Source organism: Armigeres subalbatus, chromosome 2 (genome assembly GCF_024139115.2).
Source record: "Armigeres subalbatus isolate Guangzhou_Male chromosome 2, GZ_Asu_2, whole genome shotgun sequence".
NCBI classification, from domain to species: Eukaryota; Metazoa; Arthropoda; class Insecta; order Diptera; family Culicidae; genus Armigeres; species Armigeres subalbatus.
This window is the reverse complement of record NC_085140.1, coordinates 1,475,684-1,503,175: the sequence shown is the minus strand read 5'-3', so window position 1 is coordinate 1,503,175 and position 27,492 is coordinate 1,475,684. Positions and strand designations below refer to the sequence as shown.

At 40.0% G+C, this 27,492-nt stretch overlaps 1 protein-coding gene across 1 annotated transcript in view; it reads right to left on the bottom strand.

The window, feature by feature from the left end:
• LOC134217432 (homeobox protein Hox-A1a-like) overlaps window positions 1-27,492 on the bottom strand; it is an 82,944-nt gene that overhangs the window by 21,700 nt on the left and 33,752 nt on the right. The window contains exons 2-3 of the mRNA XM_062696197.1: window positions 22,380-22,469; window positions 10,141-10,316 (exon numbers count right to left, since the gene is read on the bottom strand). Coding sequence (XP_062552181.1) covers window positions 10,141-10,316; window positions 22,380-22,469 — 266 coding nt within the window. The remainder of the gene's footprint in view (window positions 1-10,140; window positions 10,317-22,379; window positions 22,470-27,492) is intronic.

The following is a 27,492-nucleotide window of genomic DNA, read 5'->3' as shown; positions in this document are numbered from 1 at the left end:
CACTCCTAATTACTTGCACATTCACCCACTTACTCACTCTCTCATTTACTCATTCGCCCATTTACTCACTCACTCATTTACTCGCTTACTCACTCACTCACTTAAGCAGTCACTCATTCTCTCATACGATTATATTTTCATTTATTGGTTTACCGCGTTCGTTTACTCATTTATTCATACTCTAATGAACGATAATCTTTCATTCGCTTGTTCGCTTACTCACTTACTTGCTCACTCACTTATTCACTCACTCACTCACTTGCTCAATAACTCCCTTACTCACGCAATTACTCGGGGGCAGCAGGGACTTTGTCCAAGGGCTTGACGGCCCCTCCCCATGGCCACTGCGAGTTAGACCGGGACCATCGTCCCTAACCCCTAATCCCAAGGCGTCAAGCGACCCGTGCCGAGGATGCATGGCCAGGGGGGTGAAATAATAAGCTAGGCCTTTAACGGAGCCTGTGGGGTACCTGGGCACCCTCCACAGTAATTGTCCATTACCGCGTCATGCTGGGCTCTGGCGTGGTGGACCTCTTTTCCCGAGCAACTCGTGGGACCAAAATGGGAAACCAAGCCAATTCTTCAATTAGTGGTAGTAGGGCCCTCCTTAGCCGTGCGGTAAGACGCGCGGCTACAAAGCAAGACCATGCTGAGGGTGGCTGGGTTCGATTCCCGGTCTAGGCAATTTTCGGATTGGAAATTGTCTCGACTTCCCTGGGCTTAAAAGTATCATCATGTTAGCCTCATGATATACGAATGCAAAAATGGTAACTTGGCTTAGAAACCTCGCAGTTAATAAGTGCTTAATGAACACTAAGCTGCGAGGCGGCTCTGTCCCAGTGTGAGATGTAATGCTAATAAGAAGAAGAAGAAGAAGAAGAAGAAGTGGTAGTAGTGTAGGCGACAACCCCTTCGCAAGAGGTGGGTTGTTCAGGTATCCGCCTAGGAGGCCGGAGGCAATAGTCGGCAGCTCAGTGCGCAGCGCCAGCGTGGGTCACTCAACCTTTCTCTCGGCTAAAGAAACGCCGGTAGAGGTTATTGACGGCCCATGGCTTGTGGAGGCGATGAACCGCAAACGCGATGGGCTTTCGGCCTTCGAGGTGGCGACGGAACAGCTGGACGCCATCATCGACTTTGCGTCATCGAAGCATAATATCAGTAAGGACCTCAAGAGGAGCACTACGAGGAACATCTGAATGGCGCGGAGAGTACAGGCAGTGAAAGTCAAGGCAGCGGAGGAGATGACTACGTCAGTTCAGCGGATGATGGAAGCCAACCAGGCCCCACCTTGAGGGAAGTTATGGATGCCATTCAACAGCTAAAGACCAATAAAGCAGCTGGTAAGGATGGGTACCTGAGCTCATCAAGATGGGCCCGGAAAAGCTGGCCACTTGCCTGCACTTTTGCCTTTGTGTTAAACTTAATGTAAAATTAAAAAAAACACACAAATAAAGACATAATAATAAAAAAATGCCTGCACAAACTGATAGTCAGAATCTGGGAAACCGAACAGCTACCGGAGGAGTGGAAGGAAGGGGTTATATGCCCCATCTACAAGAAAGGCGACAAACTGGAGTGTGAGAACTTTCGAGCGATCACCATCCTTAATGCCGCCTACAAAGTGATATCCCAGATCATCTTCCGTCGTCTGTCACCATTAGTGAACGAGTTCGTGGGAAGTTATCAAGCCGGCTTCGTTGACGGCCGCTCGACAACGGACCAGATCACACAGCACGCAGTACGGCAAATCCTTCAAAAATGCCGTGAATACCAGGTCCCAACGCACCATCTGTTCGTTGATTTCAAGGCGGCATACGACAGTATAGACCGCGTAGAGCTATGGAAATTATGGACGAGAACAGCTTCCCTGGGAAGCTTACCAGACTGATCAAAGCAACGGTGGATGGTGTGCAAAACTGTGTGAAGATTTCGGGCGAACACTCCAGTTCGTTCGAATCGCGCCGGGGACTAAGACAAGGTTTTCAAGACTTTCGTGCCTGTTGTTCAACATTGCTCTAGAAGGTGTCATGCGGAGAGCCGGGTGTAACAGCCGGGGTACGATTTTCAACAGATCCAGTCAATTTATTTGCTTCGCGGATGACATGGACATTGTCGGCCGAACATTTGCAAAGGTGGCAGAACTGTACACCCGCCTGAAACGTGAAGCAACAACGTGGACTGGTTGTAAATGCGTCAAAGACAAAGTACATGCTTGTGGGCGGAACCGAGCGCAACAGGGCCCGCCTGGGAAGTAGTGTACCGATAGACGGGGATACCTTCGAGGTGGTCGAGGAATTCGTCTACCTCGGATCCTTGCTAACGGCTGACAACAACGTTAGTCGTGAAGGCGCATCATCTGTGGAAGTCGGGCCTACTACGGGCTCCAGAAGAAACTACGGTCGAAAAAGATTCGCCACCGCACCAAATGTGTCATGTACAAGACGCTTATAAGACCGGTTGTCCTCTACGGACATGAAACATGGACAATGCTCGAGGAGGACTTGCAAGCACTCGGAGTATTCGAAAGACGGGTGCTTAGGACCATTTTTGGCGGTGTGCAAGAAGACGGTGTGTGGCGGCGAAGAATGAACCATGAGCTCGCCCAACTCTACGGCGAACCCAGTATCCAGAAGGTAGCTAAAGCCGGAAGGGTACGATGGGCAGGACATGAAGAATGCCGGACAGCAACCCTGCAAAGATGGTGTTCGCTTCCGATCCGGCAGGTACGAGACGGCGTGGAGCGCAGCGAGCGAGATGGGCAGACAAGGTGCAAAACGACTTGGCGAGCGTGGGGCGTATCCGAGGATGGAGAGATGCGGCCTCGAACCGTGCATTGTGGCGTCAAATTGTTTATTCAGTGTTATCTGTTTAGATGTTAACTAAATAAATGAAATGAAATGAAATGAATGACCTCAAGAGGAGCTTGCAAAAACTTCGAAAGTCAATGCTGGACGCCAAGCTGGAGAGGGCGGTCGGGACGGCCAAGTGTAAACCCGTGAAATCCGTGGAGTCAAGGTCTACCCAGACTGAGGCCTAAGGATTCGCGGACTCGGGCAAGGACGAATCGACCGAAGGCGTGCCAGCGAAGACGGTGGTACCAAAGTCTACCCAGACTGAGGCTCAAGTATTTGCGGGTACGTCGGGGGTGACTGCTCCAACGGAGCAGACACAAAACGGGGAAGACAGTCTCCAGGCGATGGGGGCCGCTCCAAAACGTGAAGGGTTACTATCCCGAACAAGGGTAGTGGGGCTGGGAAGCTGAACCCCGGCCAGGTACCTCCAAAACCGGGGAGGAAGGACCTGGAAAGGTCCGTTCACCTTGGAAAGACGGTGGTAAGGGGGTTACGGCAGCAGAGCTCTCAGCCGCACCAGACCAGGGAAATAGATGACGCCTCCTGGACCCTGGTCAAGAACAAGAGGAAACCAAAGACGTCAAGGGCCGAAAAGAAGGCCCAGGCGAATGAGGGTAGCAAGAAGTCTAGGGTAGGCACCAATCGCTCCAGGGGCGATGCCCTAGTCATTACGGCGGACGAGGCTAAGTACTCGGACGTCTTGAAGGCGATGAGGAGTGACGTCAAGCTCGGTGAACTCGGCGCCGACGTACGTCGAATAAGACGTACCTGGATGGGCGAGATGATCCTCGAGCTGAAGCGGGGCGTCTCGCAAAAGGGCGCCGCTTACAAGAAGTTGGCGGAGGAAGTCCTAGGCGAGACGGTCAAGGTGAGGGCACTCATGACGGAGGTGAGTCTAAGGGTTAAAGACCTGGACGAGATCACCGAACTCGAAGAGCTCGTCACGGCACTGCGGCGACAGTGTGAAGTGGAGACGCCCACCGCAGCCGTTCGGCTACGGAAAGGTCCGGTAGGGACGCAGGTAGCATTGGTTCGGCTATCTGCAGCGGACGCCTCCAAGGTAGTCAAGTTAGGGAGCGTCAAGGTGGTATGGTCGGTATGCCCTGTGGGCATATACGAGCAACCCGAAGTTTGCTTCAAGTGCCTGGAACCGGGGCACAAGCAATGGGACTGCAAAGGCCCTGACAGAAGCAATCTCTGCCGACGCTGCGGATTGGAGGGACATAAATACAATGCACCCTCCCAATTGTTTGATTTGTTCCAGCAAAGCTGTGCACAACAAGCACCCCATGGGGGGTTCGAAGGGCCCGGCGTTTAAGTGTGCTGCAAATCACAGTGCAGGTAATGCAGCTGGCTTGCTCGGCCTCGTCCGAGTGTTTGGTGTGCGCAGATTTAGAGGAAACGGCGGAACACGTGTTGTCCGTGTGCTCACATTTTCGCGCAATGCGTGACCACATGCTTGCCACATGTGGTCTGAACACTACCCCGGACAACCTAGTTCGGAGGATGTGCCAAGATGAAGTTGGCTGGAACGCCGTTTTATCGGCTATCGCCCAAACCGTCTCGGAGCTACACAGAAGGTGGTGCGTGGACTCAAGGATGGCTAGTTCAGGCGCAAATAAGAGGTGGTCCAAGGGATCGGAGTCGGCTTCATGGGTCATACCGGTGGTCATGCTCTGTGGTCGAAATCGATCCTTTTATCGAACAAGTGGCCGCGCGAAGAACAACATGGTATCGTCGCTTTCGCGGCGTCAGTCAACCGGGCGGGTTCCGAGCCCGAGGACGGAAAGGGGTCCTCGTCAAGGCTGGGGCAGGCGTAGGCACCGCGTCGGCAAGTCCCTTTGTGTGCTGGCGAATAGGCCCTATCGCAGAAAGGTCAATTTGGGGTGCACGCGGCATCATCATTCTTGATACCAGTCGTGCAGAGGGAAGCAGGCGCGAAGTCGACCCTTCCCACCTTCCGAGGACATAGGGCGTGGTAAGGCCACCTGGAAAGCCGGCAACGCGCTGGCACGATTCCATGGTGTTCTTCAAAAAAAGCGAGTTACGATGTTCGGTGCTGCAAGGACACGCAGCTAACCTCGAGGGTGCGTTGTGCACTGGCCCCCCTTTGAAGCATTACTTTCTGGTTATACCGAAGGGACTATGGGCTTGGCGGCAATGGCCGAAACGCAGTTTTAGCGGGTCGGGGATGTAGTCCTGCCTCCCTCGTTTGCTGTTGGTGGTGATCCCTAACCCCGCACTTCCTGGACAACCCAGGATGTCTGTTGAACAGATTCCCCCTTCTTTGTTTAGGAAGAAAAAAAAACTCAATTACTCACCTACTCACTCACCCACGCACGTGGGAAATATGCACTCTCATCAACTTGCATTTTTATCGGATTCTACATACAGTCTTATATTTATTAAACGGTGCACTGGGGTCGCGTTTTTCGCAATTTATTTTTGGTTGTTTTTGGCATTTGAAGCTTATAAAGCTTTACGTTTATCGCTCGAAAAAAAACTACAAAAAATCAAGGAAAAATTAGGAATGAACTTTTGGAATTGATCATTTTGACTGATATTCCTGATCTCCCGGAGGACGGTTTTGTGGACATTCAGACGTAATAGAAAATTCCAACTATGATTGCACAATCACTTCCCCGCTATGGATGTTTTCGAAATACAGGGTTGTTCCGGGGATCCTGAAATATTTTCCGCGCCAAATCCGCGCCGACCAAAATCAAATCCGCGCCATATCCGCGCGGCATGAAATTCAATCCGCGCCAAATCCGCGCGACTCAGAGCTAAATTCAAGCCCAATACACGCGAAATATCATTTTTTGCTTTTCTCGTACAACATTTCACTCAAAAGAGGAACTTTTTATAGAAGCCTCGGAGATTAAGAACCAAAATTAAGCTGTTAAACATTTTCTATATTCACCGTTTTATAGAAACATGGATGGTTGCAATTTTGTTGTAATTTTTGTTCATAACACAAACTTTCGTAGAGATAAGGTAAAAAGATCATGTAAATTTGTTTTTGAACAAAACTTCCGAGTAAAAATTATTTGAATTTATATCCAAATAGAAATAATTTAAAACTAACATACTTGCTCAGGTTTCATTGAATGTTCTATTTTCTAAAACATAAAACTCTCCTGAAGAAAGTTGTCATGCAAAAATTCCAACAAGATTTTTTGCAGAAATTTCTCTAAGAGTTATTTACAGTAAATCTACTTAAAATTTTAACAGGAACTCCTGTGTTAGTATTACTTGAATTTCATAAGAAATCTCCAAGGGTATATGCAAAAGTTTTCTCAGGGATTCTTGTGGAAATTTGTCTGGAAATTGCTGCGGTAGATCCTCCGAGAATTTATGCATTCATTGGAATACTTTTTCATAAATTCAATCTGGAGGAATTTATCCAGAATAATCCGCAGGATTTTTTACGACAATACATGCGAGAACCCATCCAAGAATTCCTGTTGAAATCCCTTTGGATTTTTTTTACATAAATACGTTGGTAAAAACACAAGAACTCCCGGGAATTCTCCCGTAAATTAAAAGCGAAATTTCTGCGGATTTTTTACAGGCATTTCTGCTGTCATAGCTTCAGGAATTTCCGAGGAAAATGACACGTGAATTTATGAGAAAACTGCTCCAGAAGTCCTGCACAAATTCCTTTGAAATGCATGTGGAAACTTCATAATAAATCGCTTTGGGAATTCCTGAAGACCTTTTTTGATAAATTCCTACTAAAAATCAATTCTTTTCCTAATTCAAGGCAGAATTCTTCAATTCTTTTTCTGTTGTTATCGCTACAGGAATTACCGTGAAAAATCCTCTATGAATGCCTCCAAAAAAAATTTACAATTTATCACAGCAAAATTCTGCAGATATCCTCTCCAAGCTGTATATTTATTAAATTACTCATAGAATCCTCGAGGAAATTCCTTCGTAATTTTCGGAATTTCGGAATTTCGAAGGCAAAACTTTTATAATAGTTATCCGAAAATAACGCAAAAAATTCTTAACAAGTCCTATGGATTTTTACCGAAAATATCTGTGGAAATTGACCTGATCAAAATTGCTGATCAAAATTCCTCTTCAATCATATTTTTTTTTCAATTGTTCTAATACTCTGATTCATTCTAGAGAAATTCTATGCAAGCAATATAAAACCTCCAATACTATAAGAGAAGAAACTTAATCCCGACGGGAAGATTTGACGATATAAAAGAATGGATTTAAGGAATCAATAATTAATGACCAAAAGTGACGGGCTTGTTGAACGATTGAACAAAAGTGTAATGCATGACATCCAATAAGGACTTGGAAGTGTCCGAAAAGTTGTGGATGTATGGACTTCAAACGTAAAGTTTATTGTCAACATTATTTTACTATAGGAAGGAAGCTCCATGTACTACATCCAGATTTTTTAAAGTTAATTTTCACCTAAAACTAAATCCGCGCCAAATCCGCGCGAAGTCTTCAAATCGTTATGTAAATCCGCGCCAAATCCGCGAAAACCGCGAAATCCGCGAAAATCGCGAAATCCGCGTAGTCGTAACAACCCTGGAAATAAAATGTGGAGCTCTTGGATAAACTTCAGGAATTAATAATTTTAGCAGATGTCCCAAATTTCCCGGAGAACCGGAGTTTTCTAAAAAATCGAATGTGATTAACTTTTAGTAGGTCACAGAGGACTTTCACTATTGACTCCACATAAAATATACCGTTACTACATGAATGCTAACAAAAAGGTTCTGGGATAAACTTTTAGGATTAACCTATATTACGAATGTTTCGGGTCGGGTCACAATAGACTTTCGCTATTGATTGCATAATCAATTCGCTGATATAAACAGTTTCGAAAATTTGCTTTGAGATGAACTTTTGGTATTGGCCACTTTAACGGATGTTTAGGATTTCCCGGCGGCAGAAGACTTAAACAATATATTGCGTACACAATTTGCCCATATGGATGGTTACGAATAAAATAGCAATGCTCTGGAAAGGTTAAGCGTTTGCGGGTCGCAGAAGACTTGCACAATTGATTGCACAGGCAATTCGGTTATGAATAAATTGCGAAGCTCTGAGATGTATTTTTGAAATTGGCCACTTTTACATATGGTCCGAATCTTTCGGATGACCGTTTCGGCAGGTTTTTGAGATCACGGAAGACTTTCAATACTGATTGCATTCATTATTCGTCAGGATAAATGATTACGAAATAATGCGAATCTCTGGGATGAACTTTTGGAATTGACCATTTTTATGGATGTTCCGAATCTTCCGAAGAACCGTTTTGGGAGCATTTGGTATCTGACCACTTTCACTATTATTTACATACACAATTCGCCGGTATGAATGGTTTCGAAAAAATCGCTGGGATGAATTTTTGGAACTAACGATTTTTACGGATTTTCCGGAATATCTGAGGCATTTGTAGATCACTGAAGACTTCAGTATTGATTGCACCCACAATTTGCCAGAATGAATGGTTAACCAAACGTCGCGAAGTTCTGGGATTAACTTTTGGAATTTTTTTCCAAGTTCGTTTATTTGGTATTTTTTATTTTTTTAATCTTTATTTAGGTGTTTTTTTAATTCTAGATTAAGTTCAACACCGCTTTATTTGGTAGGCTCAGGCGTATATATCACTTTACGGAGCCATGTTTCTTTGAGATATATGTATACAATCAATATCATTTTTTTTCAGTTAGTAAGAGAGGGATAGGAGCCAGCGTACTCGTGGTGACTCGAAGTTAGTTTACAATATTCAAGGATAGACGGGGCTTAGGATTCGGGATCAAGGAATTTCGGTTGCTCATCCGGGCATTTGGCGTAAGGGGACTTTTGGAATTGGCCATTTAACGGATGTTACTGATCTTCCGGGGGACCGTTTCTGGGACATTTGTAGATCACAGAAGGCTTTAACTATTTATTGCACCCACAATTGGCCAGAATTAATGATCTTCAAAAAATCACGAAGCTCTAGGGTGAACTTTTGGAATTGGCCACTTTTACGAATGTTTCGGATCTTCCGAGGGACCGTTGCTGGGGCATTGGGAGGTCACAGAAGACATTTATTATTGAATGCACCCACAATTTTCCAGAATGAATGGTTATCAAAAAATCGTGGAGCTCTAGGATGAACTTTTGGAATTGGCCATTTTACGGATGTTCCGAATCTTCCGGAGAACCATTTCTGGGGTATTTGGAGGTGACAGAGGACATTTACTATTGATTGCACCCACAATTTGCCAGAATGAATGGATACGAAAAAACGCGGAGCTCCAGGATGAACTTTTACAATTGGCCACTTTTACGGATGTTCCGGATCTTCCAGAGGGCTCTCCGATGACCGTTAGAGGGATAAATTCCCTCAGAAATAGCATATACAAAATAGCAAATACAGTTGGGATCATTGGAGCACATATTTGCAAGTAATTTTATATTTCATAACACGAAGCTCGAAAATTTGGTGCCAAATTAAGAAGCTCAAACAGTACCTCTTTAGTACAGGTTCCCCGGGGACTAGAGTGGTCAATTTGGATGAATCAGCAACCTTCAGCTTTCGTTTGGTGCCTGAAGATCTAAAATCGGTTGAAATTTGAGTTTTTGTGATCGTGATGAAATCTTGGGTCCACATGGAGCCCAATGCACAATGTGTAACTTTTTTTCTAATGCATTAGGAAGGTTAAAAATGCCCATGATTTGGTTTATTTTCTGGACTGCATGAAGGACACTATTGATGAAGGGCTCATTCTTGAAAATTTTACCCCTCAAAGATCGACGGTACCACTGAGAAAAAAAATATAGGTTTTGCCTTTCTCGTACAACAAAGTTGTACCGAAAGGCTATCATTTCACTCCAAAATCGAACTTTTTATATAAGTCTTGGAGACCCATGATGTTATATACAAATCGACTTGGCTCGTCGAGCTGAACAAATGTCTGTCTGTCCGTGTGTATGTATGTGTGTGCACACGAAAACCGAAAAACATTAGCCACTTTTTCATATAGTAATTCTTAACCAAGGAGGACAAACCCTTGTTGATCTCTATTGAATTTGATAACCGTCGAGCACTGCGTTTAAAAGTTATTAAGAAAATGGAATCGAACTATATAAGCGCCATATAATTTTGGTATCTTGGCCAAATGCGAGAAAAACAGTATCACCACTCGGTGAATTAAGTTGAATTTTTATAAGAAGTTCGAAATTGTATGACAGACATCGGTACCTAATGGGCTTTAACTTTCACAGTTTGCTGTTAGAAAGCATTGGATACATTATTTTTTACCTGTGTTTCGTTAAGGTGTAGTGAATTAGCAATCTCAATTCTCCTAGCTCGAGTTAAGTATTTATTGAAATGAAATTCCTTTTCCAGCTCCGTGAGTTGTTTATTGGTGAAATTCGTTCGTCCTGTACTAGGGCCACTTAATAAAAAGCTGGGTTGGTGTTGAGTTAAAGGTGTTGCTGGAATGAAAAAATGAACAATCGATTGTTATTAATATTATTACTGTGTAATCCGCTATTAATAACCTTTGGTTTCCTCTTTTTTATAATCATGTATGAGAACTTTACAAAGTAAGTATTTATGAACTTGGCACATATATATTGTACAAAAATTCAAAACAACATATGAATACGGTATGGAAGAAAGTACCTAACAAGCTAGCAAAACCTAGGTTAATTATGTTTTCTTCTTCTTCCTTCTTATTGGCATTACATCCCCACACTGGGACAGAGCCGCCTCGCAGCTTAGTGTTCATTAAGCACTTCCACAGTTATTAACTGCGAGGTTTCTAAGCCAGGTTACCATTTTTGCATTCGTATATCATGAGGCTAGCACGATGATACTTTTATGCCCAGGGAATTCGAGACAATTTCCAATCCGAAAATTGCCTAGACCGGGACCGGGAATCGAACCCAGTCACCCTCAGCATGGTCTTGCTTTGTAGCCGCGCGTCTTACCGCACGGCTAAGGAGGGCCCCTAATTATGTTTTAGATTAAGTAAAATTATTTGGCAGTCTCAGACGTGTGAGACACTTTAAGGAGACTGATCAATGGTGGGTCGCGAAACACAAATCTTGATTCATACTTTTGTCACTATTTTGTACCACAAATTTATAGGAGCTTTCAGATTAGGATTTAAATAATGATTAGATAATTTGAGAAGAACAAACTTGACGAGTTCAATGTGCTTGTTTTGTTATACGATATTTGGGCAAATAGATTGAAGTCCGATACAACCCAAATCCAATCCAAATCCAAAACTAATCCAAATCAAATTAAATTCAAATCTAACCCAAATCTAATCAAAACTAAATCCAATTCAAATGCCATTCCATTTTTTAAAGTCTTTATTAAAGTGATTTTTTAATTATAATATTAAGTTCATCACTAATCAACAATCCAAATTTAATTTGAAAACAATTCAAATCAGTTCATATTCAAATCCAATCCAACTCCAACTCAAATCTTATCTAAATAAAATCCAAATCTAATTCAAACCTGATTCAGATCTAATTCAAATCCGAATCTAATTCAAATTCAATCCAAACTTAATCCAAATCCAATTCATATACAATCCAAATATCATTCAAATCCAATCCAAATCATGTGCAAACCCAATCCAAATTCAATACATCTCCAAGCTAAATCAAATTCGATTCCAATCCAAATCTAGTTCATCATATGTATCCAAACTCAATCCTAATCCAATTAAAATCCAATCTAAATTAAATCAAATTTAAATCCAATCCAAATTCAATCCATCTCCAATTTAAATCCAATTCAAATTCAATACAAATCTAATTCATGTCCAAATCCAATCCTAATCGAATCCAACCTTTAATCAAATCCAACCTAAATCAAATCCAATGCAAATCCAATGTAAATCCACTCTCAATCTAATCCAAATCCAATCTAAATCCAATCCAAATCCAACGAAAATCCAATATTAATCCCATTCAAACCCAATCCACTTGATCGATCCACCTTGCTCGCTGTGCACCTCGCCTTCTTGTTACCGTCGGATCGTTGTCGAGAACAATTTTTACCGGATTACTATCTGACATCCTTGCTACGTGCCCAAACCATCGCAGTCGTCCGATTTTCGCGGTGTGGACGATGGATGGTTCTCCCAACAGCTAATGCAACTCGTGGTTGATTCGCTCCTTCAACTAAAAGTCCGTCATCTGCACTCCACCATAGATGGTATGCAGCACTTCCCTTTCGAAAACTCCAAGTGCGCGTTGGTCCTCCACGAGCATCATCCAGGTTTCGTGTCCGTATAGAACTATCGGTCTAATGAGCGTTTTGTAGATAGTCAGTTTGGTACCGCGGCGATTCTATTCAATCGGAGCGTCTTTTTTTATACAAGGAGTAATGTTTATGCACTGACCCGTAGTAGTTGTCAAGCTACCATATGGCAGTGTACTGGAGTGTGGGTCTCTCACCCACTAAACCCTCCTTGGGCTCCAACCCTAATTTCCCCCCGGGACAGCTTTCCAGCATTACTTCTGGAGGATAGGCTGTACTTAATGTAAACATTCACACAAGAACTCACACGATTTGAGACTTCCTTGGATTCGCACTCTAACACTCCACTGCCTTGCCTTGAGGAGTCTAGCGGTAACTGCCTAGGCCTACAGATACTACGCTAATTTACTCCAGCATGTGTAGTCTATGCACTAGTGTTTCCCAACCGGTGGTCCGCGACCCCCTAGGGGCTGCGAAACCGTACCAAGGGGGCCGTGAGACCCTTGCAAAGAACTCACCCTTTTCGAGGTTTGACTATCATGAACTCGTTTTCATGGTATAATTATATAATTTCTTTTGTACAAATATCTATTTATTATGTTTATTCAGAATTGGAAAAAGAGTTTCTTTTCTGTAGTGATTCGAAAACTACAGCTAAAGACTCTGACATTCTGCAATAAATACCTTTTTTGAATCTGATGGCAAACAGTGGATAAAAGTTGGTGGAGTTCGTACTGATGGTGCATCATGCTTGGATCAAAATAAAGATTTCAGCGAAGAGAAAATAGTTTGCTCCTCATGTCAAGAGCGTTCATGTTCAATGCATGATTGACCGATATGCCTTGTTTGTAAGACAGACACTTTTGTAGCAATTACAAAAATACTCTTATCATGATTGTGAATCAAATCTGAAGCCCTCAACACATGTTTGAGCATGAGCATGAGCATTATGACCGCACAATTCGTAGTTGCTACTCCGTGATTGACTGAACTTGCAAAATTGTACAGAGAACACAATGAATAGGGCTTGGGATTTCCTACCCATTCTCAATGTACACGTTTCGGGAGCTCAAATATTTAAGGTCAATAACGGCGCCGGCCACGTCCTTACGGTCATATAGGAATGGAAGGATTATTAGTCCGACTCTCGTTGCTACTAGAGACCGAGTATACCGGCCGCGCAATGCAGAACATAATATTTCGGCCGATCGCGCGATCGTTCTGCTGTCCGAAACAAGAGAGATCACGCACTGAACTCTCTGGAGCTCTCAACACATGTTTGTACGAAAAACTATGCAAATGAATAAATGCAGATCACGAGGTTCTTTTTTCTACACTGCCGTTTTGTTGGTTATCAAAAGGCAATATTTTTAACGTTTTTGAATTGAGGGAAGAAATCAATTTTCTTGAAAAGCCTGAATAGAAATTTTTTTCTGGTCAAACTCAATGAAGATGAAAGGCAGAAACTTCTCGCTCACCTATCAGACATCAGCTAAACTCGCTAAACTTTGGCAAGAAAACCAATCTGATTCAGTTCAGAGACAATTTGCAAGCAAAGGTTAAAAAATGGGAGCGCAAAGTATGTATTGGAAATATTACAATGTTTGATGAACTGTGCATTTGGATAAAAAAAGAGTTAACTAATTTAGTTTCCAATCTCAAATTGGAAATTAAGTCTTATCTTGACTCACTGAAGCAACAGTATGATCGATATTTTCTCGATCTGTTTTAAAAAGATGCTTCCTAAGGGTCGATGCCCACGTAGCGTCATTTCAACGCAGAGGCGTCAAAAAGACGCAGGTGTGCACCGGGAACAAGCGGTAACGCAGCGTCACCACGCCGATGCACACCAGCGTTATTTTAACGCTGCGTGCACGTGGAGTTGAAAAACCGCTACGTGGGCATCGGCCCTAAGTTCGCAGTCCGCTTCTGTTTACATTGGAGGCCAGAATGAATATTTGGATTTAGATTGTTTGGGGTAATGGTTCGTCCTGTCGTGACCATTGAAAAAAAAAGTTTTTTTTGTGGAATATACGAAGCTTACTCCATATCGAAGCGACAAGCTTTCAATTAATACGAAGCGTATTCCACAGAAGCTTTGGCTTCTGCTTATTTATGCGAGAGTGGATTTTCAACACATCTTCAGTTGAAGACCAAAGCGAGAAGCTGATGGAAACTTTATGGTCTGAGGGAATCAGACCGCATCGTGCTTTCGTGCTGTGCGGTTCTATTTTCTCTCTTTGCTGAAGGAAGTTTTAATACTACCCGAAGCTATTTTAATTTCAACAGTGCTTCTCAGCGCTATTTGTACCCACTGATTCCGTTACGATCTTTGCAAGGACTCGTGCCTTTGTTTTACGTTTTATCCGTTTGCGGAAGTAAAATTCCGACAAGCGGTGGTAATCCTGCAGGGACACCGTTCTGGGAAAAAAACTCTTAGAAGGTCACGTCTTCAGGCTCAGCAATGAGCATTAATAAAAACAAGAGGAAGGGGGAATATCTGAATTCTCCACTTCCTTCTAAGAAACAAGGTTTCAAGACCGTCCTGCCAAAGCGCGGAAAAAATAGAAGGAAGCTGGAGGCTTAGATATTCCTTCTAACTCTAATATCGGAAATAATTCTTCTCCTATCGAACTGAGCAATGCAGTGTTGAACTTAATCTAGAATTAAAAAAACACCTTAATAAAGAAAAAAAGAACTGAGCAATCACTCGGCAAACCGGTAGGCACTGTTGCTGTGCTCTCGCCGAACCACTGCATGAGTGATAAATTTCTTCCCCATTGTTGCCAATTTCTTTTTGTTCTCCGTTTACGGCAAATTCTCAAGTAATTGTAAACTGCATAATGATGAAATAATTTTGGCGACACTGACAGCGTCATTCTGGCAGGCTGAATTGGGCAATTTTCTCTCGCAGAGAGTGCTACCACGTGCTTTTTTAACGGAAAACCCTTCCCTCAGACCTTAATTACAATTTGACACGCAAAATCGTATGTCGTAGCTGGTATGAAAAAAGCAACTACAAGAATCACACTGAATGAATTACTGCTAAGGAATGTCATATTAGAAAGATAAAAGATATTGAAATAAAATGACTTGAAAATATAGGTTTGTTCTTGATTTCAGCATAACATATCCAGGGGTCCGTGGGCCACTTGGCTGATCATGAAAAGGGTCGCTATCCCGAAAAGGTTGGGAGCCACTGCTATACACAAACTTCCGCCATGCCTCGGGGTGAACATAGTGGTTACCCGCTACGATACTCCTTCCTCAGCACAGGCCGATCACTAGCTTTTCCGCCGAAGCAGACCACGCGCTACCATATCGAAGTAGGGGCACTCCCATGTGCCACTTGTGCCTCACTTTGGGTGACTACCACCCTGCCGCCGAAGCAGCTTTTCCAAATGTAACTTGCCCCATGTGAGTGTTATTTGGGTGCTCACCCTAATACTCCACTGGCATGCCTCGAAGTGTCAATAGCGGTATGTAGGGACCAATAAACGATACTACGCTACAACACTTCTTCGGCATGCACAGTCCACACTCAAACTTCTGCCTTGATTGTATTACATGCGGCTTTAAAATCGATGAATAGATGATGTGTGGGCACGTTGTATTCACGGCATTTCTTCAATAAATGACGTACGACGAACACCTGGTCGGTGGTACAGCGTTCGCCCATAAATCCCGCCTGGCGCTGCCCCACGAACTATCTTGGAATTGGTGTTAGTCTGCACCATAAAATTTGGGAGAGTACCTTGTAGGTGGCGTTTAGCAATGTGATTGCGAACTAGTACCTGCAATCCAACTTATCATCCTTTTTGTAGATGAGCAATTCTCTGTGAGGTCATGATTTTTTTTCGAGATATCAATTTTGTATTTTTTGATAACATACGTGCTCACTGCTGAAAAAAATCACAAAAATAATCAATCTTTTTCATTGCTTTGTTTTTTATGGGATAGAAATGGGAGCTATGAGATGAAGTGCCGAACCGTTCCCCTAAATTCTTTGAGATCGAAAAACATAATCTGCATCATTGGTTTGCCATTTTGACTCTAGCCGAACTTTTGACAAGGGCCTAAGCCAAAACAACTTGAACAATTAAAAAAAAATAACCTGAAAAGGCTTGACCAATTGTTTTGGTGTCATTGGCAATGATTTAGGTAATCATTGGGGCTATGTGAAAAAAATAAACACTGTGAAAAAAAATTCTATCACAGAAAATAAAACTTAAAAATCGATTTTTTCAAAAACGAATTTTTCAATATTTTTCATTTTTTGATATGTTGTAGCAGATAATATATCTAGACCAACATTTGAAAAGGACGTAACAGCCAAAATTTATTCCTTCTGATTTTTTGCCCACACATACAGCTATATATGTAGGCGAAGAATCAGAAGGAATAAATTTTGGTTGTTACGCCCTTTTCAAATGTTGGTCTAGATATGTACTTTTTTGCACTATGTGGACTAAAAAGTTATAATGTTTTTAAAAATGTTGGTTTTTGAAGAATGGTCGAAATTTTTTTTTTTGTTTTTATCGGCTCGATTTTATGAAAGTTACGTAAAATTTCCATTGGAAAAAGTGTACAGTTAATTGCATATTATTCGGCAACTCGGCCGTACGAAAACCGTTTTTTTGTTAAATATCTTGGCTGTGCATATGCACAGCACATGTTTCGAAATGGACAAATTGATATGAAATTTGCGAAAAAGAATCCATGGGTCTTGGAGGGATCCGAAAGATATTCAATTTGCAAAAAAGAGCAAACCGCGGTGGAGGTTGGTACTCGAATTCTGATGGCTTTTCCGCAAACGTGACCTTTAAGTGCTCTTGTTTTGTAGGGGTTATCACGCCTATCTAGAGAGTAGGAGGTTGAGGGTTCGTGTCCCTCCAAGACACGTGGATTCTTTTTCGCAAATTTCATATCAATTTGTCCATTTCGAAACATGTGCTGTGCATATACACAGCCAAGATATTTAACAAAAGTGAACAGTATTTTTTTCTAAGTGCCACCGTTTCTGAGATACAGCGATTATAAGACAAAATGTACCGTTTTTTTTTTTTAATTTTCGTTATTTTTGAATGTTTTTCTATTCGATTCAACCTAGAATAGAATTTTACGAGTCATTTAATTTATTAACAAATGCTAGTAATGGAGCAGAGGTTGGCCATTTTAATGGTATGAGATTGTGGAAAAAATACTTTACATAGAAAGAAACAAATTATTTGTTTTTCGAAATACAACCTTGAAGTGAACCATCTTGGGAAACAATCTTTCCCCTATACTAATTTTTGATAAATTTTAAAACAAAAAACTAGCATAAATCGTTGCACAGTAGGTCAAGGTGGGCAAAAACTAAAACTAAAAACCCTGAATCATCCACCTAGCGGTTTTGGTGCCTTTCTCGTGCAAAAAAAGAAAATAATATTTTGGCCATAACTTGTGATCCCATAGTCCAATCTAGCCAATTTTCAATAGCAAACAATCGGACAGGATTCTCAGTCGAATGGAACTTGTTGCGAGTAAATTGGCCAATGCTAAGTTCCAAAAAGTATGTCTACAAAATTTTGTACACATACACACATACATAAATACACACAAACAGACATCACCTCAATTCGTCGAACTGAGTCGATTGGTATATAAAACTATGGGTCTCCGAGCCTTCTATCAAAAGATTGGTTTTGGAGTGATCATATAGCTTTTACGTATACTTAGTATACGAGAAAGGCAAAAAAATACAAAAAGTCGGGTTTCCCCAAAACGTATATATAACGTATATGATATTTCAATCGAATGCTCTCCTGTTATAGTTGGCTAGTATAACAGAAATTGCACTTTATTCAAGGGAAAAGCAGATAACAAGCTTATGATAGTTCTGAAGGTAATAATGCATTTGAAGATGGACACCTGTTGCGAATATTGATAAACGTGTTTAAAAAAACGTTTTGGAAGATTTCCAGATAGTTAAATTAGTTAGTGTAGATTTGGAATTGGCCAGACAAGCTACCTAGTCTAGTGGTAATGATTTATTGTGTAATAGAGAGGAGGATTTTCGAATGATTGATCCTAGTTCAATGAAGTTTTTAAGCAAATGCATTGTTAAGAGCCAGTTCGCGAGAAGCGCGACCCCCTCTTGTATCGATATTCTCCGATTTGGACGAAATTTTCAGGGTTTGTTCATATATGTAAGAGAAAACATTTTGCAAATTTTCAGGTTTTTTCAATCAGGGGAAGTGGGGTAGAATGGCCCTTCAAAAATTATTGTTCAAAAATCGCCAAAACCAAAAAAATGCAATAACTTTGGCAATGACTGACCGATTTTGTTTGAATTTTGCACGCTTTTTCTACTCAACTAGTACCTTATACCAAGTGGTTAATATGGTTATAAAATTGTTTACTTTAGGAGAAAATGAACTTTTTCGTTAAAAAATTGTCGTTTTTCCAAAGGGAATATTTTTCACCAACAGATCTAGGATAAAAAACTAAACCCGTAAGGCAATTAAGGAACTAAAGAGCTTTCATCTTATATATAATTCAGAAGCGCCAACTCAAGAATTTCCAAGAAAATCGCAATTTTCTGCAACACTGTTTATTCAAAAGAAAGTTCGCATAAATTTCGACCCTTCTTATGTTGATGTTTTCCGATCTGATGAAAACTTTTCAAACTTTTTTGTCTAAGTAGAAATTAAAAATCAGGATTTTTTATTAGGGTAGGGTAAAATAGCCCTTTAAAAATAAATGTCCAAAAATACATTAATTTTTTATACGAGTTCTAGCAGAAAATACATACCAGTTCTAATCGGGTGTATATATTTTCAAGGGTTGGCCAATTTTATCTCATAGGTAATGGAATACTCTCGATTCTATGTTTACACAACTGTGTGAAAAAAATTTCAAAGTTTAACAAAGTTGCATTCATTTTGCACGATACGACAAAAAACTTTTTTTTTCTACAACGAGCTAATTTTTTTTTACACGGAGAGCGTAACAATGTTATGTGTATACTATTGAATAGGATAGAGTATACTATTGTCTGAAGATATTGAAGCACACCCCTCATGAGAGTACTTTAAATTTCAGGATACACGTTTCTACACTCATAGATAAAGTATATAAATTGTAGATCGCTTAATCAATTAATTAAAAGATTACCAAGCAAAACTGTTTTATTCTTGGCTTAATTTACACCACCTGAAAGTGCTTGAGTACCTTAATAAGACTGTGTAGTTGATGTGCAAAAGGATGCTTTGAATACCAGCCTTTTTCTCTTAAAATCTTTTCTAACCTTATATGAACATATTTCCAACCAACCATCCAAGGTGTGGTTTGCTAAGAAGTAGTACTTGGATAGTAACAGCTTGCAATACTTTTTGAGAAATCTATCTATTGCTTTTTCACTGAGGAATAGACTACCGTGTTGTAGTACCAAAACAAATGTTCACACTACCGAATGGATGGAAACTAGCAAGAGCATTGGATTTTGCTTTACGTCGTTCTTGAACCATCGTTCTTGCAGTTAAGACGTCACTCATGTATGGAGGAACTGGTGGAAATATATTTTGGTGGGACAATATTTTTGAACGGGAGTTTAAGACGGCGCTAAATTTACAATACCTCTGCCGGAATATTATATAAATGACATGACTAGATAACCAGTTCACGTTATTTTTTGAGATTGAGAGATTGTGAAGTATTTAATTGTTGACAGATAAAAAACCATAAAAATACTACGCTTGGAAAAAAATCGAAGCAAACTAGCCAGAGTTCGTAATGCTCACTCAATCTCGGGAGCACAGGATGCTCCCTCACGAAAATTTTCGGGAAGAAATCGCTTTTTGGGTAAGAAAAACTGCCTAGAGAGTGATAACCATTTATCGCTCACTTCGATTGCCGCCAAACGTTGGTTTGCTCTTTTTCTTCCACATTCGAGTCTTTTCGTAGCATCATAAATGCAAATGGTAGTAACTTATGTGGAACAAATAACTTATCACTTCCATACAGATAGCGTGGTGGTATGGCTATAGTAAGCGCATCCCCACAGCTATTACTGTTACTATTCTGGATTCGAATCCCGGCGCGGCCATACAATTTTATTGTTCTGCGATAATTCTCGCGAAAAGTGAGTGAGCGGTAATAGTAATGAAACGAAAAAGGATTTTCATCTAATTAGCAAGATTTTCATTTATCTTCCAATGCTGATTCTAGAGAAAAGATTGATGGGTGAAAAATGATCCTCAACATAAACAACGAAAAAATATTCTCCCTTGGCCCGAAAAACGCTTCCTTTGGTCTCATTGAAACGAAAAGTCGAAACCTTGAAACTAGCAAAATCGCTAGATTAGTTGCCATTTGGGTCGGAATAATCAAATCTAAGAAGTGTGGTTACGATCATCTGGTTTCGTTACATTATTTATATTTGGAGATCTTTTTTAGGCCTCTCTCCCCATCATAATATTATACCAAATAGTTTCATCTACATATAGAAATAAACCTTGTAAGTTTCAGCCAGATGCAGAAACATCGATAAAAATGGAGTTGCAATTCTCACAAATTGGCTTGCAAACAAACAGTGCAGTGTGCGGAAACTTATAATTTGATTGATTGTTCTCAAGTTGGCGCACTGAAATAAGTTTCAATAAAGGAAATACGTCATGTTTTTATCCTAATGTATATTCTGCTTGAGCTCACATATAAAAATTTATGAATTTTTGACATTTTATTTTAACAAGACTATTTTACCCAATTTACCGAAATTGCTCATTTGCCGTTAAATTTTTTTTCGCATAGCTGTAAAATCAACATCAGTACCGGTACCCACAGTAATTGTAGCTGATTAAAAAAATATCAACAAGCACTTTCGCCGAATCCGTTTATTTTTGTTTCAGTGTGCGAAAGACGTGCTAATGTTTAAGGCACTTATTTTGGTCCTATTTTACATCTGTTGAAAATTGTTCTACAAATAGTTTGCTATCTAATATAGATCAGCGAAAGATATACGTATCTATTGAGAAGAAATATATTGATGAATTGAAAGGAAGAAGAAATAGTGGTTTTAAACTTATGTATTTTCTGCTAGAACTCACATAAAAAAATTGATGTATTTTTTTACATTTATTTTTAAAGGGCTATTTCACCCTACACTCCCCTAATGAACAATCCTGATTTTTAATTTCTACTTAGACAAAAAAGTTTGAACAGTTTTCACCAGATCGGAAAACATCAACATAAGTAGGATCGAAATTTATGCGAACTTTCTTTTGATTAAACAGTGTTGCAGAAAATTGCGATTTTCTTAGAAATTCTTGAGTTGGCGCTTCTGAATTATATATGAGATGAAAGCTCTTAAGGAACTAATTAATTGCCTTACGGGTTTAGTTTTTTATCCTAGATCTGTTGATGAAAAATATTCCCTTTGGAAAAACGATCATTTTTTATCGAAAAAGTCCTTTTTCTGCTAAAGTAAACAACTTTATAACCATATTAACCACTTGGTATAAAGTACTAGTTGAGTAGAAAAAGCGTGCAGAATTTAAACAAAATCGGTCAGTCATTGCCAAAGTTATTGCATTTTTTTGGTTTTGGCAATTTTTGAACAATAATTTTTGAAGGGCCGTTTTTGTAAAATACCAAAGGAATAAAACCAAAAAAATATATGCACAATACTTGAGTCATAACATACTCTGTTATTAAATTCTAATGCATAACAAATCATTACTCCCTTATTGTCATAAGACGAGTTTGTATCATCCCATTTAATTCCATCACTTGATTGTACTTTCAGAGATACGTATTTCGACCTCAACAGTAAGGTCACACTGAAGACGCCCTTACTGTTGAGGTCGAAATACGTATCTGTCAGGGTACAATCAAGTGGTGGAATTAAATGGGATGGTACAAACTCGTGTCATATGACAAGTGAAGACATTCCACTAAAAAGTTCAAAATATTTTTTTTAAAAATCATTATTTGTTAGGCATTGAAATACCTAAGCATGTTATGCCTCAAGTATACTGCATATACGTTTTGGTATTATTTTTTGGTATTTTACCTTTCATACAAGGCTAGTTCATACTAATTTCTGGTATCGAGGTCGTCGCTCCTGCTCGGGAATAGGAGATTTTGACATAACGGGAACAGTCACCCTAGTAAGAACGTAGTTAAACGAAGTTTTTTTTTTTTTAATTTATTATTGTGTTTTTTTAACATAGTATTAAGTTCAACACAAAACGAAGAATATTTCAAATTTAAAATCAGATATGTTTACTTACATAAACTTTGCTCTGCTAATCCTCGCAAAGGATCCATTACGTGCTGAGTTATGTGATATTCTGTGACGGCATGTGGCGTAACTTTTTGAGCTGAAAAAATAAGAATAGTGAAATCATAATTATTAAATATTTCTAGTGGAAGTTCTTGCACATATTACAATTATTATTATTAATTGCATTTTATTCGGCATCTCGGCCGTACGAAAACCATTGTTTTTGTTAAATATTTTGGCTGTACATATGCACAGCACATGTTTCGAAATTGACAAATTGATATGAAATTTGCGAAAAAGAATCCACGTGTCTTGGAGGGACACGAACTCTCAACCTCCTACTCTCTAGATAGGCGTGATAACCCCTACACAACAAAACCACTTAAAGGTCACGTTTGCGGGAAAGCCAGCAGAGTACCAACCTCCAACGCGGTTAGCTTTTTTTTTTTGAAAATTGAATAGGTATCTTTCGGATGCTTGATTTGTCCAATCGCCAAATGTGCTTTACTCCAAGACACTCCTATTCATTTCACACTTGCCGCTCGCTTTCGGTGTCAATCGAATCTGTATCTTCAATACTTTCATCTACTCCCTTTCGCTTTGAGTAGTATAATTATCACCGATAAAAGCTAATATATTAATTTCGATAAAGTCACGCAGTGATCAAAGCTGTCCTAATTACAAATTGATATCGCAAAATGTTTTCAATATGCTTTCCTCAGTTATCATAATGATAGAAGCTTTATATCAAATTATTCTGTCAATTATCTAAAGTGTATTATTTACGAAAATTAAAAACAATCTGCAAACAAAATATGCTATTGTTGTTATGAATGCTCTTATAAATAATCTAATTGAATACTCATTTTGATTTCAAATTAAGAATCTATATCAAATATCAAATTTAGTAATGATATTGATTTCATTGACATCAAAATTTGTTTTCAGTATGATTTCCTGTGTAAAAATATGCTCTCAATTCTGCTGTGTTAACCGTTAATCCATACAAAACGAGATCAACTGGAGTAATCAAATAATTGACATCATGAACTTTGCTCGGGTAGGTAGCATACCGTGAGAGACGTTTTTCGGTAGCTGTTACGATAATGAACATCCCATAAAATTTCTTTCAATAAGCCCCATTTGCGGGGGGCACCGGTTTCGATGATGCATTTCAACTTGTTTTACACAGTTAATGCGAAAAAATATGATCCCCAACATGAAATAAGCGAGAACAAAGCGTTTTATCAAACCCCATCGGTGGGGGGCCGCCTATCCGAATCAGTTTTTCCAACTTGTACACAAGTGCGATTGTTTTGTTTTCATGGCTTGTTATGATTCGAGGAGGTTTTTGTCTCTCTTTTATCAAGAAAATTATTTTGAGCTCTTTAGTGGAATGTCTTCACTTGTCATAAGACGAGTTTGTACAATCCCATTTAATTCCACCACTTAATTGTACCTTGACAGATACGTATTACGTATACGACTCGAAGTCGAGTCAAATACGAGACACTGAAGACGGACTTACTGTTGAGGTCGAAATACGTATTCGTCAAGGTACAATTAAGTAGTCTCTTTTATCGTTGTTCGTTATCTATTGAAAGCGATTTCTGCAAACCCTGCCGACTATGAATGCGTCTGGAAGTGAGCTGACAAGTGAAGAAAGGTGGACTTCACGTAAGATCACGTGCCACAGCCCGATATGTGTAAGGGCATAAACGGGAATCTTCTTCGCTATTTAGTTTCCTTTGGGCAGAGAATACGTGTTTTCAAATTTGGTTTGAATGGGTAAAAGGTATACTAAACTGTTTGTTTAATAAATATACCCACTCTCTCACTCAGCTATGGCACTCCTATCCAGTCTGATATAGTCTTCCATAGACAGAGAATATGGATTCCAAATTTGGTGGACATCGGTAAATGGGCTAAGAAGTTATACTGAATTGATCTATAACTCACACCCCCTCCCTTTTAAAATGACCTACCCATATCCACTAAAATTGTTTCCTTAGGAAATACAATATTTGATACAAATTTGGTTCAAATCGGTCATTGGGTTCAAGACTTACACATTGAGTTGATCCATTGCTGAACAATACCCCTCCCCCCATCAAAGAGCATCCCTTACCACACTATCGTCGTCTCCTTAATATGAAGAATGTGTGTTCAAAATTTGGTTGAAAACGTCCAATGGGTTCAGAAGTTACACTGAGTTGATCAACATCTAAGCAATACTCCTCCCCTCACACACCCCCTTTTTCCGAAGAACTTGCTTAACCCCCCTATCGTCGTCTCCTTAAGATAAAGAATGTGTCTTCCAAATTTGGATGAAATCGGCCAAAGGGTTCAGAAGAAACACTGAGTTAATCAATAACTAAGCAATACCCCTCCCCCACACCCTCTCCCTTTTCCAAACAGCATCCTTAACCCCCTATCGTCGTCTCCTTAAGATGAAGAAGGTGTGTTCCAAATTTGGTTAGTTAGTTAGTACTAGCCTATTTAATTTCACCACTGAGTCAAGTACGAAACACTGAAGACGGCGTTACTGTTGGAGTCGAAATACGTATCTGTAAAATAACAATCAAATGGTGGAATTAAATGGAATAGTACTAACTAGTTTTGTGGTATGTGAGATCGTCTTTGTTGCGACACGATCAGTTTTCAAAAACCGAATTTAGCTGTGAAATGAAAGTAAGGTACCCCGGGGCAAGTGGGACCTAAAAAAACGCTAGTTCAACAAAATTGTTTACGCATATCAAGAAAAGAGGGTATTTCAGGACATTAACCACGGATACATCATTATATGCTTCCGTTGTTGAAGTGTGGACGTGTTGTAAGCCATTTATTCAGTTAGAAAAAATATTGGTAGTGACAGAAATAAATTTACCTGTGGGACCCACTTACCCCTTCAAACGGGGCAAGTGGGACCTATTCTGCTTTATACTGTCGAACGAAACTAATATGAAGAATGTAGATAAAATGTTCATGTAGTTTCTGAGTCGTAGTATTTCAGATCATGGATGGAGGTTTATTGCTTGTCAGACTTTTGTTTTTGCAAAAAGAAAGGGTTTACAATGTTAGCAGATATTAAAAAAGTCGGTTCACTGTTTATTTGGCTATTGACTGGCTTTCCATTAGCTATTAGCTTACTTTCTTACCAAATGTGTTAGATGGAAAAGATAAGCAAATCTTTGTTTACCTTTCGAATGAATGTTTATCTGTTTAGAACACAAATTATTACATAAATTAGAATCTCGAAAGAAACGTTTTTATTCAGGCGATGCGCTGTGTTGTAAATTTGTAATAGAACAAAATGGCCAATTTATGTCCTAAGCACTTTATTTATCTGAAAATCTGATGCGAAGTTTAAAAATAACAAAACACAAGACAAAACCTGTAGATCTATTGTAAAATAAATAGATTATTTGCCCTGTAAAAGGAAAATTTCACATAGGTTTAAGCATTGCTCTTTTCCATGAGGGAGATAATTTTCAGAAAGTAAAATACACATTTGGTAAATCAACTGTACACTACTTCTAAACAACGAAAATAAATATATCTAATGCAGTTGATTCAGATCCACATGATATATGAGTGTCGAAGTTATTTTTAACTAGACAACAATCTAAAAACAGGTAAAATGGCTCTATCGAGAATGTTGTTCAAATATGTCCCACTTGCCCCATCTATGTTAAAACTCAAGGGCAAGTGAAAATTGCAGATTCTGGCTTTGATCAAAACTTTTAAATCGTTTTCGATATCACACAATTATTCAATTGCTCGAAATATTCACTTTCCTCATCAATGATGAATTTAGAAACGACTATTTTGTTGGAAATCCATTGAATTAAAATAAAAGTAATAGCTTTTGCCTGTAGTTTAAACTCATGATAAAACAATACCATTAGTATGGTGCCGCTAATGGTCTTTATTCCAAATATTTTTGCGTCAGGTGAATTCGTTGATAGTTCTGCTTCATCTTTCTAGAACATAGTTACCATTAAAAACGTTCACGGATTAATCGGCAGCCATAGTACCCACTTACCCCGTATTTTCACTTGCCCCGGAGTACCTTATTTACTAATCACAGAGATGCCCAAAAATGACTGTATATTCACTTGTCATAAGACGAGTTTGTACAATCCCATTGAATTCCACCACTTAATTGTATCTTGACAGATACGTATTTCGACCTCAACTTGCGATAAGGCCGTCGAGTCAAGTACGAGACACTGAAGACGACTTTACTGTTGAGGTCGAAATACGTATCTGTCAAGATACAATTAAGTGATGGAAATCAATGGGATTGTACAAACTCGTCTTATGACAAGTGAAGACATTCCACTAAAAAGCTCAAAATAATTTTCTTAACAAAATGGCTGTATATTACCAAAGCAGTGCTTCCAACAATCCAACACCCACGATCAAGTCTGTATGTGATAAAAAGCCTCAAAATACCATGATACAAACATAAAACGTACTTTTAGGGACATTTTGAGGTTTTGGCCTAGAGCGAACCACTGTGCGTCGCCATCTCCATCGGTAGAGCACGTGCGTAGTATAGATAGTAGAATCTATAGATGAGCGAAAGCATGGCTGAGCCGTTTTTTTGCCCGTGCACACGCGCATATGACGTCACAGCCCTTAACGTTTCCATTGAAATCGTGACGTCATGCTCGTTTGGAGACATGTTTGACAATTCGTTTGGAGACAGAGGATTTATCTTCGCTCATCTATATATTCCACTATTTATAGTGCGTAGGCGTCGTCCGCTATTTATAGTGCGTAGGCACCGCAGCGTTCGTCGTTCGGCCAACCGCTTTGTCCGGCGATCGAACAACAGCAGCGTACCCGTTGTGGAGCTATAACGGCAACAATAATTCATTGGTCCATGAGTATAGAAACATGCACGCAAAGTACATTTCCCAAGCTTGGTGAAAAGAATATTTGGATTGCCTGCTTCCAATTTTAGTTGGTGATGCGTGGCTGTGAGAGGCTACATTTCTATTACCCGATTCCGATGTGCTTCAGTGAAGGTGTGGCCCAAACTCCTCTAAATCTGTATTAGTCGAAAAAATAATGTAAACATCGCCACCCACAGTGTGTGGACAGAGTGAAAC